This window comes from Aythya marila (assembly GCF_965140915.1).
Source record: "Aythya marila genome assembly, chromosome: 2".
Lineage (NCBI taxonomy): Eukaryota > Metazoa > Chordata > Aves > Anseriformes > Anatidae > Aythya > Aythya marila.
The window spans coordinates 16,903,770-16,922,652 of NC_139043.1; the positions used below are offsets into that span (position 1 = coordinate 16,903,770).

An 18,883-nucleotide genomic window follows, 5' to 3' on the forward strand; every position below is an offset into this window, starting at 1 on the left:
GTATTTCAGCTAACGTTAATTCCATGAAAATGTTTGTGCAGAACACCTTCTACAGTTCTGCATAGGGGAGGGAATAAAATAACTTAATGGGAACACAATACCCAAGTCTCAGCACTAACTGAACAGCTTATCACAGTCATTTTTATTTGCCACATGTAAAAATAAGAAGACAAAACATGATTTTCTTCAGTACTTTTTTATGTGGCCTGCTGTATTGAAATAAAATATGGCTGTCTTCCATAGGCAACTAAAATCATAAAAAATTGCATTTTTCTAGCAGAGCAATGGCCTCAGAGAATATACCGACTGTGCAGTAACATTTTCCAGAAATTCATAACATACTAAGTTGAATGCAGAGTGCTCTGCCAAAGAAAGAAAACACTAGCCTGATCTCTCTACTACCCGATTAAATACTTGTTATGCCCCCAGAAGCAAATGTTTTACACTGTGAGCAAAATAACTTACAGAGCCTCACTTCCTCTCCTGCCCTTCCTCCTCTCATGCCCTGTCCCTTATCTGGAACAGAGAAGCCTCTGCTGTTCTCTAACAGCTGGTTTTCAGGACAATCCTCCCTTTGGAAAGAATTTTTCATCTTTTTCTCCAAGTTAGCATTTGCAGAAGCTTCTGTGGAAATCAGTCCAAGACCTTAGTGTAACAGTCATACACAACATGGAGGGGGACACGTTACTAATAAGGGATGAAAAGGATACTACATGCATATGTTTACTTCAGAAAAACAACATAAAAGTAGGTCTGTCTTTCTAAAATGCTAAGGAACACCTCCAGAAGGAAAAGGCAGGAGCAATAAACCAGTGAAAGCCAAGGACTTGCACTGTTTAACTAATAAAATAGCCAAGGAACTCCAAGATACTACTTATCATTAAAATGAAATATTAGCTTCTATTTTTCTCTTACACATTACAGAACACAAGTTTGCTATCTTCTGTTTACATCTCTATTTTAATTAGGTACGTCCAATTTTATTTCAGAAAGTGCAGTTTAATTTTGAGCCAAACAGTACAAACCCCTCTAGAAAGAACAGCAGTTATCTGCCCATCAAAAACAAAAGCAAAGGCAATAATAAAATGGCTCAAATTAAATTCACCCTGAGCTCTCACATATCAATATTGAGGGATTTACTACTCCAGCAGCTAGCAGGCAGGCTGTTTTCCTAGAGCTGCTGCACTTTGGTCTGAATGGACCTAACAGCTCAGGTGCTGTATATCACTATATCACTGGCAGAAGAGATATAAACCTATTTTTGTCCAATCATCCCCTTCTAACCCGTTTTCTTCCTTGCTATAGCTACAGCAAAATAATTAAAGATTTTTGGGGCTGTTTTCTTCCTTCCCTTAACCCCCTGCCCATCCCCAGTTAACAGTGAGAAATCATTTTTCAACTTGCACACACTGCTGAAAACTATCAGGTTCAATGAACAAAGTTCACTGAATCTAGTGAGCTGCTGAAACATTTCATGTCCCAAGGCATTCCTTGTAAAAAGGCTAGGGGATGAAAAACAGGTTTCCACTGCACTCCAGAAAAAATACAAACAGGTACCTGAAAGAGTAAGATTTGGAGCACTACTACAACTACAAACAAGTTGGCAGCCAAGCCATCTCACTATTGCTTTTTTTGTTGTTGTTCTCTTCCTATTTTTATCTCTTGAATTACACCTCGGTTCACACGCAGAACAGTTTTATTCAGGTGTTTTACCAAAAATCAGGGAACTCCCTCTCTACCTTGGCATGGAGAACAAGAGGATAAACAAGTGCAGGTTGCCTTCCATGGGTCCTTTCACAACAATTACGAGGCTATCCAGGAATTCATAGTTCAGAGCAAAGAAACAGAAATAAGATGCATGAATAAGCAGGGAAAGAGAGTAGCTGGCAAAGACAAATGTGTATCATTTCCATTTTCCAAAGGTGATTTTTTTACGCACCTTTACATCACTACGCTGAGTACTGCAAACAACAGATCCAAGTCTCCTCCCAAGTAGGTTACACATTTCAAAGATTTTTCTCTTTATCTGAGTTAATATATATGTTAACTCAAGATAAGGAGTTGGTTAGACAACAGAAACTTCAACCAAGCTACACAAAATGACTTTCTACCAACTCAAAAATTCCAAGTGCTTTGCATAAAGGTTTACCCTCTTAAAATAAATTAAAAATAAATATATATATATAAATATACCGTATTTCCACAGGTGGTGCTTCCTTGGCTAAGATTGTGATCCCCCTAGATCACAACTGAATTCATCACTGTAATGTAGGTAAGTCTACATAAACACAGGTACATAAATGTAAAACACTTCTAACATAGTATGTGAAGCTACCACAGAAGTCTCCTTCCGCTCACAAATCCCTACCATTTTATTATTTTTTTTTTTTAAACAGAAAACACATATTGGCAGCTTTCTTGATATCTCAACTATCAAAATAAAAACAGGCAAAAAAGATTGAAGATTTTAAAATCACCTGTAAAAATTTACATCGGTATTATTTCATTTCTGAGGATCAGTAAGCAGTATTATTTGAATGAATTTCCTGTTTCTCCTAAAATAAAGCAGCAGACAGTCAGCTTCTTACCAGGAAAAGTTAGAACACCTTAGAAAGACTATATAGATTCTAAAGCAGACCCATTTAGACAAATCGAAAAGTACACGTCGAGTTTAAAGGAAATTAAGAACTGTAAGTGGACACCAAATTCCTCGTATTTCCATTTGCTATTTCCTCCCCTTGGATTAGGGCAGCTAATAGAGCACATTGCTAGCAACATCCTCAACACTGCTTAGCATGCCCAAAATGCCTGTCCCAGCATACCTAAGCTGCCTAACTCCTATAGGAGTTGGACTCCGTGATCCTTGTGGGTCCCCTTCCAACTCAGGACACTCTACGATTCTATGATCTTACTTGAGATCAATCTGCTTGAAAAAACAGCTTAAACAATTTTACCCATGGGAAGTGTGAAAAGGTACTGTGAACTTCAGCAACTCACAGTCATATTCCTGACCCTCTAAAAAAATAGAAAAAAAAACACAAAGCACCAACCTCCCCACTATATAAAAGACTATAGGTCTTTTTAGTCTTGCACCACTTGCTAACATTATCCCCCCTGCATTAGAGTGGAACATTACCCTAAGAAGTAATTAGATGTAGTTGAGAGTAAAGCAAAACCATGCTTTAGTTCTTGACTATAGCTCAGAAAACACTCATCTCTCTGATACAGAACAAGAAAGTGAGGAAGAGACTTTTTTTGTCCTCGAGCAAATGCCTTTTTGTTATTTCGGGGTTCAATTATGACATGCAAAACAAGAGAGTCAAATTGATAGCCAGAACTCTTACCACAAACTTAAAATGGTGTTATCTCAACTCCAAGTGGATCTGCACAGCGTAAGGGCAATAGGCTGAATTTCCCCCTTCTGAGGCCTTGCCACAAAACCCTAGTGAACAGCCCTGCCACGACAATGCTGTAATACAGCACAAAGAGATAAAGTTTGGTGATAGAAATCCAACAGCACCTCCACCATGGGCTTCCCTGTGCCAGGCAACGGTATTCATTCAACACCAGCAAGAGAGATCAAAACAGCGAAGAGAGGGGAAAAAAAAAAAAAAAACGCATTTAAAGGAAGCTAGTGCACATTTTTTTTTGTATTTAAACCCTCAATACACAAAGGCAAAAATTCTGTTTGATCAATACTGTGTGGAACTAACAACCTTGCCTCAATACCGAGCTCATTGTTATCTTGTTAAAGCTATAAAACACCTTCACTCAGAAAAAAAGATCGAAGATCGTGTAGTGAACTACTGGTGACATTTCCATGCTTAACTTCTTTAAAAAAAAATGCACATTCCATGTCACAATTTGCCTAAAGGGAACTTTCTTTAAAGTTTAAGCAACAGTCATTAATGAAAACGTTTCTTAAAAAAAAAAACAACAGAAGCATTTGTTCACCTTCATTTCTGCTGTTTATCGTGTTGCTAACATTCTGCTCAAAGAAAAAAGCAGAGACAGTTAACTTTTATAAAAATCAGCAAGAATATAGACTTATTTTATTTTACCTTATCATAAAACTGCATTATCCATCCCCACAGGCGCACACAGATTCTGGTCACATGCCTCTTGCAAGACTTACATTCTTCTTTGTATCAAACTTCAGATGTTAATTTCAGAGATGACCAGACCATTTAAGTGGTCAGAGTACTCTCTTGAGACTAAAAACGCATGAAGAAAGTTGCCTCCAAAGAAGTGCAAGCACACAGAAATAGCAACTACACAGAAATGGATCTCCTTGTGCCATTCAACATAAAATCTAGTTGAATATATACTACAGTAGATCTTTTTCGTATGCATGCAGTACAGTTACAGAAAAACACTCAATTATAGCAAGGATACACCTAAAGAGATTATTTTTATGTATACACATGCATGTAGATATTACACATACAAATAAAAGCACTGGGCTTCTAACATCATGGATTCCCAGCCAGTGTCAGGCTCAACGTTCAGCATAGCTTAACGAAGGTGCTGTGCAATACAATTCTCCAACATGGAAAGCACACTAGATGACAATTATTCCCTCCTCCAAATTAATAATTCTTAAAAATATATAGAAAAATTCAACTGATCTTTCCTGGAATTTCCTTACTAGAAGAAATCCCAGGAAATCCTTACTCTCCACAAAAGCTGAAGTTTACACACTGAAAATACATTTTACGATTCCCTGGTTGCTGAAGTGTCTCATTTATTTCCCTAGCTAAGTAAACACTCTCAAATGAGTGGAGAGAGATTGCAATCATTAGCACAGACAGCGTTTTGCCAGTAAGAAAGGTGAACTTGACATCACTTGAGTTGGAAAATGATCGTATTATTCCCCATATTACATCAGGTAAATATAGTATTCTTTCAGAAGAAGTGAGAAGATTTGAAAATTAAGTCTGCGTTAACCTGTCAGCTGCAGGTGTCTGAATAAGCAAAGCACTTAAGCAGGAGGTGCGTGAATGCCCGCTGATGTCAAGGGTGACAGCTGACATGAAATCACCATCAGCCAGAAGAATGTAATTACATGAAATTACCTCATTTGTTCCTCCTGTGTTTAAGTGCATTACCTAATTTGTATAGAGGAACCTACACATAAACGTGCGTTACATGGCAAAGAGCAAAGCCAGGACCCTGAACTTCAGAAGAACAAACCCGCAGCTCCTTGAAGAATTAGTGGATGGGATCCCCTAGGAAACTGTCCTTAGGGACAGAATCAGAGCCTGCAAATCTTTAAGGACGCTTTTCTTACAGCACAACATCTCTTCATCCCCCTGTGTAAGAAATCAAGAAGGCAAGGCAGGAAAACAGCACGGCTAAGCAAGGACCTACATGTCAAACTGAGGTGCAAGAAGGAAATGCACAGGTAGGGGAAGCAGGGACGTGACCTGGGAAGAGTACAGGGATGCCATTCAGATATGTAGGGACGGGACCAGGAAAGCCAAAGCAGAGGTGGAACTGAACTTGGCAAGGGCTGCAAAGAGTAATAAGAAAGGATTCTAGAGGTCCACTGCTCAGGAAAGGAAGGCCAAGGAGAGCATTCCTCCTCCAATAAATGAGAAGGGAGAAATGCTAACAACAGACACTGGGAGGGCTGAGGAACTCAACAACTTCAGAAGAAATGGATTTGAATGGTAGAATATTCAGTGAATAAGGAATTGGCTGGTTGGCCACAGCCGGAGAGCTGGGGCTGTTCAGGCTGGAGAAAAGAAGGCTCCAGGGAGACCTCATCACGGCCTTTCAGTACTTAAAGAGGGCTACTAGGAAAGAGAGAGAGCAACTTTTTACGTGGGCAGACAGTCACAGGACAAAAGGGAATGGTTTTAAACTAAAAGAGGGGAGATTTAGATTAGAGGTTAGGAGGAAATTCTCTACTCAGAAGGTGGTGAGGCCCTGGCCCAGGCTGTCCCATCGTGGAGGTGTTCAAGGCCAGGCTGGATGGGGCTTTGGACAATAATTATTTGCCTTAAAAAAACAAACAAAACACAAGACGTTTTTGCCCCTACATTCTCAGGTGAACAGGTATGTTTGAAACGCAACAGTAGGGCAGATCATAGATTTCCTTCCCTGTTTTTGTTACCGATAGGTATGAATAATTTACAGCTCAGCTACTCTGACAAGCTCAGTAACAAACGCACCCAGAGAAGTGTTGAAGAAGACTGTCGCTTTTGGAGGACATAAAACAGCAGGATATTTAAGAAATACAGGAAACCAAGGGAAAGCAACTAATCTGTGTAACTGGGACAGAGCTGTAAATACTGCTGCTTAAAAATGTTTCAGAAGACTGCCATGCCCTACATTTTCTGCAACAGATCAGATTTCTACAGTAATATTCTCTTCCACAGAAACAAGTTTTAAGAAAAAAACATCTTTCCAGGGATAATGAAACTTACTTCTAGTAACAGATGTAACAGGTTTGAAAAAGCAGTGCGTGGGGGAGATTTTTTTTTTTTTTTTTATTGGAAGGCTTAACTAGATTGAGATTTTTTTTTTTTTGTGGTAAAGCTCCAAAAAAGGCAATTTAACATATTTACTTAGTTTGAAACCAGTAAAATCTAATGCTAACATACCTATTACTATGGTTCTTTTTTCAAATGATGATTTTTTTCCTTTAACAAAAAGGCTGATCCTCAGAATCCTGCAATAAGCCAATGTAAGATAACTAGTGGCAAGAGCAGAATCACTGAAACCTCAAATCCTTTGGTACAGTTACAGGAAAAAATGTAAAGCTCTCACATCACTAAAAACAGACCAGAAATGGTTTATATTTTTTAAGATTTTTTTTTTTAAATTTCCACGTATTTATTATCTCACTGCCTTTTGCTTAGGCCAAAATTAGTCAGCATGTTCACAGCTTCCCTTCTCACAAGCTTTTCTGCGGTCGGCAGCTTCTCTGACAGAACAACTGCACGGGGTAATGACAGCACCAGTTCTGAGTGCACAGCTCTTCACGAGAAAACAGCAAATTAAAGATGTTACTTTACCCCAGTAATGGCCAAACTTTTTGGCTTTAAAATAAAAGCAAATTGCTCATACTGGGGATTTAAATGCACATACAAACACATCCCAGCTAAACACACCTCCTTCCTCCTAATTTATCAAAATGATTCCATGTCGTTGTCTGTTCAGGATCCACCACATAGGCACTTCTATTAACTCAACTCTACACACATGGAGAGAGATGAATCTGTATTCTTCTACTCCTAAACATGGCAGCATTTTGGGTTTTAGTCGCCTGCCCATGAGGAGACACAGAAGAGCTATTTTTATTTACACTTCAGGTAGCTCTCCCAACTCTCTGAAGTTAGGAAAACATTAAGAAGGAATTTCACTTTATCACATGAATTGGACTCACAAGAACACCTACACAGATTGTACTGCAAGAACTTCCTGAGCCGCAAAACACATGTGCCTCAGATCAAAATACTGTCACTTTGTACTGCTGTATAACACACTTTTTTTGCATGTTTTTAAAGAAATATCACAAATAGCTTCAAAAAAGAGGAAAATGTAATTTTACAGAAGATTTAATTTTTTTTTTTCTTCAATAAGAAGCTTTACTATCTTAAGCACAGGCTTTTATTATTTTAAATGTTCGTGAAATTACTGTACAAAATGATGTGTGAGCAGTTTCCATTCAATATTGCCTTATTTAATACTTAAATAAAACGGATTTGATCTTAATGTAAACAGAAGTAACCTAGTTGATCCTGCTTCTCGTCTCATCCTGTAGCTATCTCAGTCTCTACACCCAGATCCATTTCTCACATTCAGTCAAAGCTGAAGTTGAGGAAGGGAATCAGAAACATAGATAGCAAGGAGCCACATGTCACTATCAAGCTGTCACCCTCCTGTGTCCAACTACTTTGCCTGCTTCCTTTAGAGTCACAATGAATTACAAGAAAAGTATCCAAATAGATAAGCCAGCATATCTGGCATGGAGAGGAGAAAAACTGACAGCAATTTCATTTGGATAATTGATCATGTATCTTGACTTCATCGTCTTATACATAAGAAAAGGAAATTTCATTTAAAGCAAAGATTTCACAAGTTCTTATGAGTTACAAGTTCTTTCAGTTTATACCATGCCTCCTCAAGGAATTCTGCAAGACACACTAATCCTTTCTATTGAGTGAAAACATCTGTATCACAATTCAGAAAAAAAAAAGATTCTACATTTTAATTTTCAGTATACTTAAACCAAAATTAACTGGAACGAACAAGAAAATGAGATTGGAAACATCAGGAAAAAAAACAACAGTTTGATAAACCTAAAACCAGCTTGAAGGATTATTTAAGTCAAATTATTCCCTAAATTCACATTATTCCACAAAAACATGATCTACAATTGACAAGTTTAATGAATACAACGCTTCTCTAATCAAAACAGAAATCTTTACCTACAGAGCGTATCAATTACTCTCTTTCAAATCAGTGAATTTAATTTTGAAATAATGTATATGCATGCTGGGGGGAGGGGAAGTAGAAGGGCCTTATAAATAATTCTGTAAAAAGCCACCCAGGCAAGCATGTCAACCTTTCTGTAACAAGTCCTGGCAAAGAAAACAAGAAACTCAAGAACTTTACATTTGTTTTGGCATATGCAAATTCTGCAAACCTGAAACACTAAAGCAATTTCATGATACTCAGATACTGTCCAAATAGATGAAGCTCTGTAGTTACGGCCAACTCATACTAAAAGCCAATCTGGCAAATATAACAACCAGTCAAGCAAATCAAAGCATATATGCTGCCAGTAGATCTGTCATAGTTTCACTTGACCTCAAAACAGCACTCAGAAGAACATACTCTCAATGACCAAAAATCCTACAGTTCAATACGAACTATGTTCACAGGTTTGTAACTCTTGGACTTGATGATCTTAAGAGGTCTTTTCCAACCTATATGACTCTGTGATTCTATTCTGTGATAACCTCCATGTGCCATGAGCTAAGTTCAACCACTAAGGAAAAAAAAAAAGTTATCACAGGAGTCTTACTTACAAAGTTAACTCACAATTTCTAATCTGTTCCATTTTGAAGAGGCCACTAATCTAGATCATTTGAATAACAAATATTCACGTTATTGTTTTATCTGCCAGTGGATCTCTGAACAGCTAGTTCAACTTTCTGCACTGAAGATGCCTCTGAGAACTGTCTTTAAGTAATTCTGTTTGAAAACATCTAGCTCTGCAGAAGTTGTCACACTAAGCTTCCCCAATTGTTACTGACAACAGCAAAAATTGTGCCTAATTTCTATTTTCTGAATACTTCAGTTAAGCTAACTGGATCTTGCTGCACCTTTGTTTGCTGAAGAACTCATTACAGTTCTTTAATATGAATGAATATTAAAGTATGCCATTTCTTTTCACTGTAGTTATTAACTGAATTAAACCCTTAATGCTTCCATTGCAACTAAACCAAGAGTTCATCAAGTCTCTTCTAAGGCCCAAGTATCAGTTACAGCCTCTTTTTTTTTTTTGCCTCTTCTCTGAAAATCTCCGTGTTTGCATCCTTCCTAAACTGTGAAAATCAAAGCAGAGACTGTATTCCAATAGCTGTCCCATTAGCTTTAAGAGGTAACCTCTCTCAGGTCCTACTTGATATCCTCTGATTATAAAGCCTTTCTGGCTAACACTGCACTCAGTATTTATGCTCTTAATTGCGTCAGGAGTTTCACATCTGTTTTAAAAGTCATCGCTATCTGCAGTCATCTTCCTTCTCTTAATACTTCCACTCCTTCCTGTAACATTTCACACAGCAGACCACTTTTTACCTGCAGAGAAGTTAGCATTTGCACTTTTACATAGCTTTGCCAGCTCTGTACAATTAAAAGTTTTTATTATTTGTCATTCAGTGACAAATTATTGACAAATTGTGAAGAATCCTAAGATTTCTTCCTCACAGAAGAATCTAGTTCATTTTTGAGCACCTTGCCTTTGCTACTTGGATCAATACTGCATTACATGCCTTTTTTGAGTGATGACAAAAGCAGGAAATTATTTTATCGTATCACTGTTGTAGAAACAAAATTAGGTGTGTCTTAAAAGCAAAACAGAAAAATTACAGCATCAAACTTTGACATACTACTCCCTTTCAACGATTCTCGTTGTAACAGGCACAGCAAGAAGCAAATTATTCCAAAGTAGCATGGGGTCTAATCAAGAAAGGCATTTAGGTATCTTGTTTTCCATTCCCTTCAAACACACCGTAATGCTGCTGCATACATAGAGTCACAAGTCAAGGCCACAAACATTTAGCAGAGTTCTCATAAAGAGAAAGTGAATAATGAGGTCTCTTGTCAGTCATCCACTCAAAAATGCATCTCCCTTTCCAATAACTTGGAAGTCAGAATGTCCAACTGAATGTTATTTTTGAGTAGTGCTCCAAGTAGTGCTCCTTTTCATCAGTTTCTAGTCAGAACCAAGTATAATTTGTCTTAAAACATGCATCTCGACCTCACAAGCTTGAAAGCACTGAGAAGAATCAAGTGCTGTCCAAGAGAAAAAGGCTGGATACACAAGCATCTCCTTCTTTCAGACCTATTAACCTGTGGCAAGATGATGGGAGTCTGCCAGTATTCATCCACCAAACTCTGATTTGCAGAATATTCTCCTCCCTCAACAGAATTTCTCACGAGACACTCGTATTTCTCCGAGCTATGCGGGACAACTCCAGGCTGTTTTGCTGATAGCCAAATTTTCTGAAGAGCTGAACTGAAAATCAACATTCAATGGTTTTATTTTTGTTTTCATTGAAGGCCTGAGAAAAACTATCTGCAGCAGGAAAATATTTGAAGTGAATGTCAGGGTCAAGAGATGTATTTGGAATAATTTAAAACGCTGTTAAAATTTACAGGATCAACTATTTTTTACAAGCTCACACCTCAGAAATTGACAAAATTTTGTCCCTTATATATTACCATAAATTTGTCAATCACTACAGATGAATGAATTTTAAAGTATTGTTCCACAAAGCAACACTTGGACAAAAATTTAAATAAAATTGGTAACTGGCATGTGGTAAAATTCTAATATTCTTCCCTGTGCATAGAACTGCAGACAGAAATACAACGTTCAGCAAAAATCTGTTAAGCCACAATTATTATTGGTTAGTATTTTTAGTACCACCAAAGGAATACAGGTTTATTCCAAAAACCCCTGCATCATTAGGCTAGTCTTTCCAAGGGGAAAAAAAAAAAAAAAAAAGACTACTTCACTAAAAGAAAAAAAAAATGAAACTTGTGCGAAACAAATAAGGAGAATAAGCCTGGTAGTAGATAAACAGTGCTCTTTTATGAACGCTGTCTAATATAATATTGGGATAAAGGAACAGCTAGTGAGGTAGTGAACTTAAGCACTTTTTCTAGGGTAGTTTTATTGTGAAAAGCTAAGAAATCTTTTCAAGTCCTTGAAGAACAGAAACAGAACCATCGAATGCTGAAGTTACAGCAGAAACACCTGCGGTGAAATACAACAATGTTCTGGGACCCTTCAGAATTCAAGAGAACACACTAACAGGAGATCAGTCTTGCTCAACATGTATAAATGCTTCTCTCTTCAGATGTTAAAGTCCAGAAATTCATTTTTGCTTTACAACCATGTATTGGCAATGCAAGGGCCTAACAGCATCACTGTCAAGAACTGTTTTTCAATGCCAGAACGTTTTTTTTTGACCTTACTGAAGAACTTACGTAAAGAACAATTCCTTTGTACACCCAGAGTAAAGATATTCCTAGGAAGTGCCTGTATGAAGCTTAAACGTAATTCACACTGCAAGTTTGGTGCCATTAAACTACTGTTTTCCACCAGAAAGTTATTACAGCGCGTTGAACTAGAAGACACCTTGCAGAGGGCAAACGACACTGCAATGAAAAGCACCTCTTCTTTCAGCCAAACCAGACAGGCCTTTCCCTGCAAGTTCTGCATAATTTAATGATACTTGGCTTACTTGATAGTCTGTATGGATTAGCTAAAAGAGCATGAAAAACAAACGTAAATTGTGAATAAACATTATTTCCTCTCACAGAAAACACCACTGTCACAACCAGCAGTTCAGGAACTAACTTTAAGCAGGGGCCATTGCACAGTACAGAGCGATTCCAGAAAAAAAAAATTAAAGAAAAAACAAACATAATTTGTAAATTGCTATCTTTACTACTGCCTGGCAGCAGGCAACTCATCAGAAACTACCAGTTTTCGTTGCTGCTTCTCATTTTCAGAAAAGCAAGCCAAAAGTACAAGTTCAAAAGCCCAGGCAACAGTTTGCAGAAGTGGAATATACAGGCTAAGGCTAGGAGCATACCTTCAGAAAGCAGGACCGTAAGTAAACTCAACACAAAGGAACACTTTTTATGCATCAATGATACATATTAAAAACTAAAAGCAATTTGTCATTGACATTTTGCACTTCAAAACTAAAGGAAGTGCATACAGAAGTTATATCACTCACTGTGACTCCATTATCACACTTTCCATTTTTCTATTAGAGATTCTCACAGAAGAAGGAAAAAAAAAAAAACAAAACCCAGCAAATCCAGCAAAAAATACAGAAAAAAAAATCAGAAATGTTGCCAAACATACAGAGTGAAGTTATCCTCTATCTACAATTTCCAAGTTTTGAAACAAACTCTTAAAATTAAGTGCAACCAATTGAAGGTACTAATATTAGTGAAAGAAGAAAGCAAGCTTTTATCCAAAACTAGAAAGCCACAGAAATCGACTTTTTCTGTCCTTTGTGTGTGTGCATTTGTCTATAATTCACAGAAAAGCTGAAGTACTAACGGGTTCTGGAAACAAATATTTTAATTAAAAATAATAATAATAAAAGGGAAAAAAATCCCACCTCCATCAGAGCCATCCAAACTACTAGCAGTAAGTAGCAGAGTTTCTTTTTATTTTGTTATTTATTTTAAAAAACACTTTTATGTTGGGGTGGGATGCAGCTTTCAAAGCATGTTTCAGGGATGATCCATGCTCATTTGGATCACAGACTTCTCTCATCCCAGCTATCTCACGGTTACTGTGAGAGAACTGTTTTCATAGTAATGAATAATAACTTCAACAGCAGTTAACAGTGACTCAACCCTCCACTATGATTCACTCTTCTCAGACTTCCCTCCTTCCAGCAGTCCTGTAATTTCCTCTCTGCAGCAAGTGCTGCACAGGTAGCACTTGACTCTTGCACCTGCCCTAATGCCCTGTTCATTTCTGACTGGTGGTCAACGATCGTGCTAATTTATCCATTTATTTATTATTTATAGTTTATTTTTCAAAAGCCAGCTTCTTGTCCTCCTCTCCTGTGAGCGTTGCTCACACAGGAAAGGAAAGCTGAGCTTCCTGCTTCCAGCTGTTCCGTGTTCCTTTTGCAACAAGCATTCTGAACTCCTTCAGGAACCACTGGAAACAAAGCACGAAAACAATTCATGACAGAAGCTCCCAGCAGCAATTCCTTAAAACTAGGGACTCATAAAATATTCCATTCAGGCCCTGCTAGCTGTAGCATTTTGAATGTTAGGACTGTATCACAGAGCAGAGGGAGTTGTTACTGAGAGTGCTCTTGACAATTAAAAAAAGCATGCAAAAGAAATATTCACTAAAGTTCAGTGGTATTTTGGAACTTCAGTATCACAAGTTACAATGAAATTTTATGAAAATAGCATACACAGCATACAATTCAGCTAAAAAAAATCATGCTGTGCATACTAATGTTCTCCATTGATGTTAAACAATTTATTATGATCATAACATGAAGTAAACATACATTTCCAACGTCTCAAATATAAACGCAACAAAATACTCAGCATTTTCTTCACTATAATAAACAACTGAGTATATTTGGTTTAACTGCACTCTTTTCCCCCCTACCCCCCCCCCAAGAAGTTTTGCTAAGTATCTTTTCTATCATTAGTTGGTCTTTCTGGCACATATATTTCAGTAGGAAGAAACTTCAGACGGAAAACAAAACAAAACAAAACAACAACGTGAAGGCCACATCTTGCAATTCTTACTCCTAAATAATGTGTATACACACACACATACACACACCCTTCCCCCTCACAGCATTCCCAAAGCTACCCTACACATCTGACCTCTTTGCTTTCTTTCCTGTACTTTTACACCGATATTATCACTTCCTTTATAGCTTTGAAAAGGCCTACAAGTATCATCCACCATCCTTGGGCACGGGAATGCTAAAATCTTTGTATTTCCCTTTTCTTTTTAATGGAAACACTCTTCCCCTTCTGCAAGGCCCTTCATACTTCTATTCCCTGTAAACAATGCCAGCTGTAATTCCCTATTTGTTACTGTTAAGGAACTTCACACTTGAGTTGGTCTCACAGGACTCCTAATCTCTTCAAACTCCGCACTTGCCTATAGCAGCTGACCTAGAAATAAGAGATACAGAGAAGGGGGGAGCTGTTCATTATGTTTCAAACCCCTGCACACAGGGACAATATCCCCATGCACGGGGACCTGAAGGCAAGACCAAAGTTAATCCAGCACTTTTACATGCTAGACTTACCAGTTCTCTTTGGAAAGCAGGGATGTGACAAAAACTTGCAAGTTTTAGGATTAGTACAAGGTACACTTCGAAGTCCCTCTCCAGAGAACCTCCCGTCTCTGTACGTAGTCTCTTTCCACAGAAACCATGCTGTAAGCAACTCTGAAAAATGCTTTGTTTGCACTGTATCAGTATGGAGGGCCTACCCCAACCCAAGTTTTAATTGTAAGCGGCGAAATTTCTCACCATGGATACAGTTCTACGAACACAAAAGATGCTGCTACAAATACTACAAAAATAAGGGATGATGACAAATACCTTTACACAGGCACCAAAGCTGTTTGCAGTGGGAGGTTCTACCATTTCTGAGGTATTCATTTGAAATCAATTTAATTATAGCTCTTACATTTTATATGCGTCCACTCAAATCTTTAAATTACACTTAGCCAGTTCTGTATTTACCACAAAAAAGTGAACCAGTCATGACTAAATGAGTCTGAAATACCAATCAGCATGCTGTACTGGTGTATCTTTTTTATCACTTCACAGCAAAACTTAGTAAGGGTTATACAGGAATGACTTCTCAAAGATTAACTTGAAAGGGAGCAGGTTCGGTTAATTCAGCTTTCTGTTCAGCAGTAACACTCCACATTTTTGTTTTATTTTCTAAGGGATGAGAGAAAAACAGATGGTTTGTTTGGGGCTTTAATGCAGTTTGGGGAAATAAATACTGGAGATTTTTCAATGTGATTTGTTTTGGTAAGTTCAGCTAGATAACAGGAAGGCAATAATATCTTTTTAGTAGTTACAAATCAAGCACCTCATTTTAAAGTAACGCAGGGCAACTACAAGAAGAACACAACCAAACCTATTTTACACTGATGATGTAAGAAAGTCACACTAGGACTTTGAAGAAAATTTTTAGCTTTTTAAAAATTTGTTACCTGCTCATTTAAACAAAGACAGACTTTTCCTTTTTCTCCCTTGTACATCTGCACCTGCAAAACTGTGTGAATATTACAACAACAAACAGTACCTCAGTGCAATTCAGCAGACAGAGGGCATGGTAAATTATTGGATGATGTCTTTTGGATATTAACAACGTGCAAACGTCCACATTTACCTACATTCTAACACCTACCTTCAATTCATACTGACAGAAAGATTCAGTAAATCATAGTGGGACAGAAAAAAAGAACCAACAAGTGCAAACCTGTATGTAGTTACTCTGGAAGACAAAGTTAACATCCTCCTGCCCATACCTGCTCAACTTTGGTTTACTATATACAACGCGTTGTGCTTAACACAACTTTGGTTGTTTTGATTATGTTCTGAAACCCTTAAACTGGCACCAAACTAACCTTATTAACAGCACACACACACACAAATCACTTAGCCGTTCCATTACAGATGCTTATGTTTCAGAATTACTAACTTCCCTCAAACTGTTTAAGACTACTTCCTTCTCCTAGTCTACTAACATACGATGTAGACAGAAGCACTTTCAGATCAGAATACAGGATTTTTTTTAATTGTGTTTGCAGCCTTAGTAAGGAGAAGGGGCAGTAAGTTTCTAAGTGTTCCTTACACTTACAGAACTACAAATATTTCATTTTCCTCCATCATTACTGTGAACACCCACACATCAGGTCATTTACCAGCTATTCAATCCAGCCAGACTCAGTGAGAACTTCAGAATATCTTTCCTATCCTTAAAAACAGTTTCAGTACTCAAATAAGCAAATGTGCTCCCCATATAGAGCCTCATCCTCCAGATGTTTTCATATATGCGTAACTCCACTAAACGTAGCTGCACTGAAACAAAAAAATTACTGATTGTAGCAAAACTCAGCAGAATTACAGGAGTATGTAGGACGAATATCTTCAGACAGGTGAACAGGAAAGAGAAGGCCGATTTGTGTCGTGGAAAGTAGCACAGAACAGCAGCCTACCAGTTTTACACATGCATTTGATTGTGAGATTCCTACGCCTCCAAGTATGATCAAATATAATGAAAACCAGCGTACTAACAGAAGATGTATGTTTTTGTAATTCTTCTACAGAACCGTATCACATTATCAATGGTCTACAGAGCCTCTGTATTAATCCAAAAAAGGAGAAAAATTAGGAAGAACACTTGGATACCATAAATATCCTTGTGGTAGTGAACTAGTATATTCTAAACGGGACTTCCAGACATTTTACTTAAACTATTACAAGTAACAATCCTGCAGCATAAATATATCCGTACATCACAGATTGTTAACTTTATATGGAACTTTGAATCAATGCTTCTTTGTTCCAAGTTCTCTACTGGAATACTTTATATTTGTTCTTCATATCAAGTTAGAATACTTACAAAACTGGGAACAGGCTTCCAAATTCAGTCAGTAAGCACAATTTTCTAAACTATAGCTGTTACATCTTTTATTAAAAGGAAAATCCTATTCTTTCCTGTTTCTAGGAGGCAGGGATAGAAAATAGTATCAGTTAAGAAATATCTGTGCATGTTATTACTATCTATCATGCCCTGTAAAAACACAGGTGAGCTGACTGATTCTAAGCTTCTGCCAAGAGGGATTCTAAGAACTATCTTTGATTATCATTCTAAGATTGTTAAGAATTCTACACAGCATCTAAATATGAAGCTTTTCTTCCTTTTTATGTAGTTACGTGTTTCAGAGGATAAACGCCATAGTAGAGCGTTACAATACACAAAATTATGTTAAAACAGCAATGTTATAGTCTCTAAGACAGCAACGCTAGTGAAAAATAATCTAGAATACCATTTCACGTTATTGAATGTTGCTCCATGTCTAAAATAAGTCAGACTTGCTAATTTAAAAAAGGAAAAGTTTATATAAGCTTTATGATCCAAACAGGAACTCCTACACCTGTAAAAATAAGAAAATCAATAGGTATTATACTGCCAAAATGACTGCTTCCAAAGAAACGTGCATTTTGGTTTCTCTGTAGTTTTCCAAGCATCAAGGCATACCATTTACTGCAATGTTCCCTTCACCTGAGTGGTAACTGCTCAATTTTGATACTTATGAGGATTAGTAATTGCTTAAATAAAGGTTAAAGATAACTCACCACCATCCCTCTCTCTAACTCTGTGAGTATGCACACTTTTTGCTTTACTGTGCCCTGTGTTGTCACCGTATTTGTTTTCAGGGCTATCAGAGCGCCGCAACATTTTATTTGGTGGTGAAGGATCTGTGGTGTCTCGCATCTTGTCATGACGGTGATCACCACCACCGGGGTGACTCTTGGATGAGTACTTAAGAGCCTGTAACAGAAGATGGCGAGAGAGCAGGCATTGCCATTAGACAGAAAGTCACAGAAAAAAATTAACATCAGATCTAAATTTCAGACCTCTTTCAAAAATACTTTTAAAGGTAATTAATTTTTCATTTCCCATTTATTAATCAACATTAGCCTTTCTAATTTTAATTACCTACATTAAAGCAACAAGTTCTGTAATTAGAACTCAAACCATTTGCTCCCACCATGACCCAAAGTTAACAACTGCCGTTAGGATGGACCTAATTTCTTTATCTTTCCAGTGATGGACTGCATACTTTCAGCAGTACATAGGCTGCAGTACTTCTGACACTTCTGGGAGAAGCACAAGTTCTGCTGATATTAAGAGAATAAACAGAAAGTTGCATTGAATCAGTGTAAACTTTGAATATGTCCTCCAGACTGTAATCAAGGGTGCTCAGTTTCACCTCTACCTTTAACTTTTGTGAGGTAGATTTCAGTACTAGCAACCTGGTAACAGATGTAATAAAAATCTAGAGTTTGGGGAGCGTGTAACTTGATAATTTGGGGAACATGTAACTTGACGAATTAACTTTAAAACGTTTACCAAAAATGACATGTTCTGCCTCTCTCTGACGTGCTTGATTTTGCAGCTTGAGCTTCTGAGGGGCAAGTGTTTACATTTACATGAACTGTCACTGACAGCTGCCCTGGACTGTCAGATTGCTCTTCACGGTGGCACAGATACCCAGAAATGTAATAAAACACTTCCATTATGTGCCCTAAGGAGAGGGATATCACCACACGCAGCATTCCCCACATTCACACCCTGAGAACCGATTTTTTTTTCCCCATAGCCAAGGCAGAGGAATACAGCACCTGCCTGACGGAAATCCAGGTTATTGCCAGCAGCTCAAGGCTCTGATGTTCGGCGAAGGAGCCCAGCAGCTGGCAACCGTCGAAATTAACCCTCACACACCCCCCCCCTTCAAGTTACTCAGGGTCTCCAATCGAGCCCTGCTCAGGTTTCAACCCACAGCCGCAGTTTTGGGGCGAAGAAAGGGCTAAAGAAGGGG

The 18,883-nt window shown here is 37.8% G+C and overlaps 1 protein-coding gene across 4 annotated transcripts in view; it reads right to left on the reverse strand.

The window, feature by feature from the left end:
• Positions 1 to 18,883, reverse strand: part of WAC (WW domain containing adaptor with coiled-coil) — a 59,148-nt gene that overhangs the window by 38,858 nt on the left and 1,407 nt on the right. For all 4 annotated transcript variants that reach the window (XM_082753957.1, XM_082753958.1, XM_082753959.1 and 1 more), the window contains exon 3: positions 17,637 to 17,832. In XM_082753957.1, the coding sequence (XP_082610083.1) occupies positions 17,637 to 17,832 (196 nt within the window). The remainder of the gene's footprint in view (positions 1 to 17,636; positions 17,833 to 18,883) is intronic.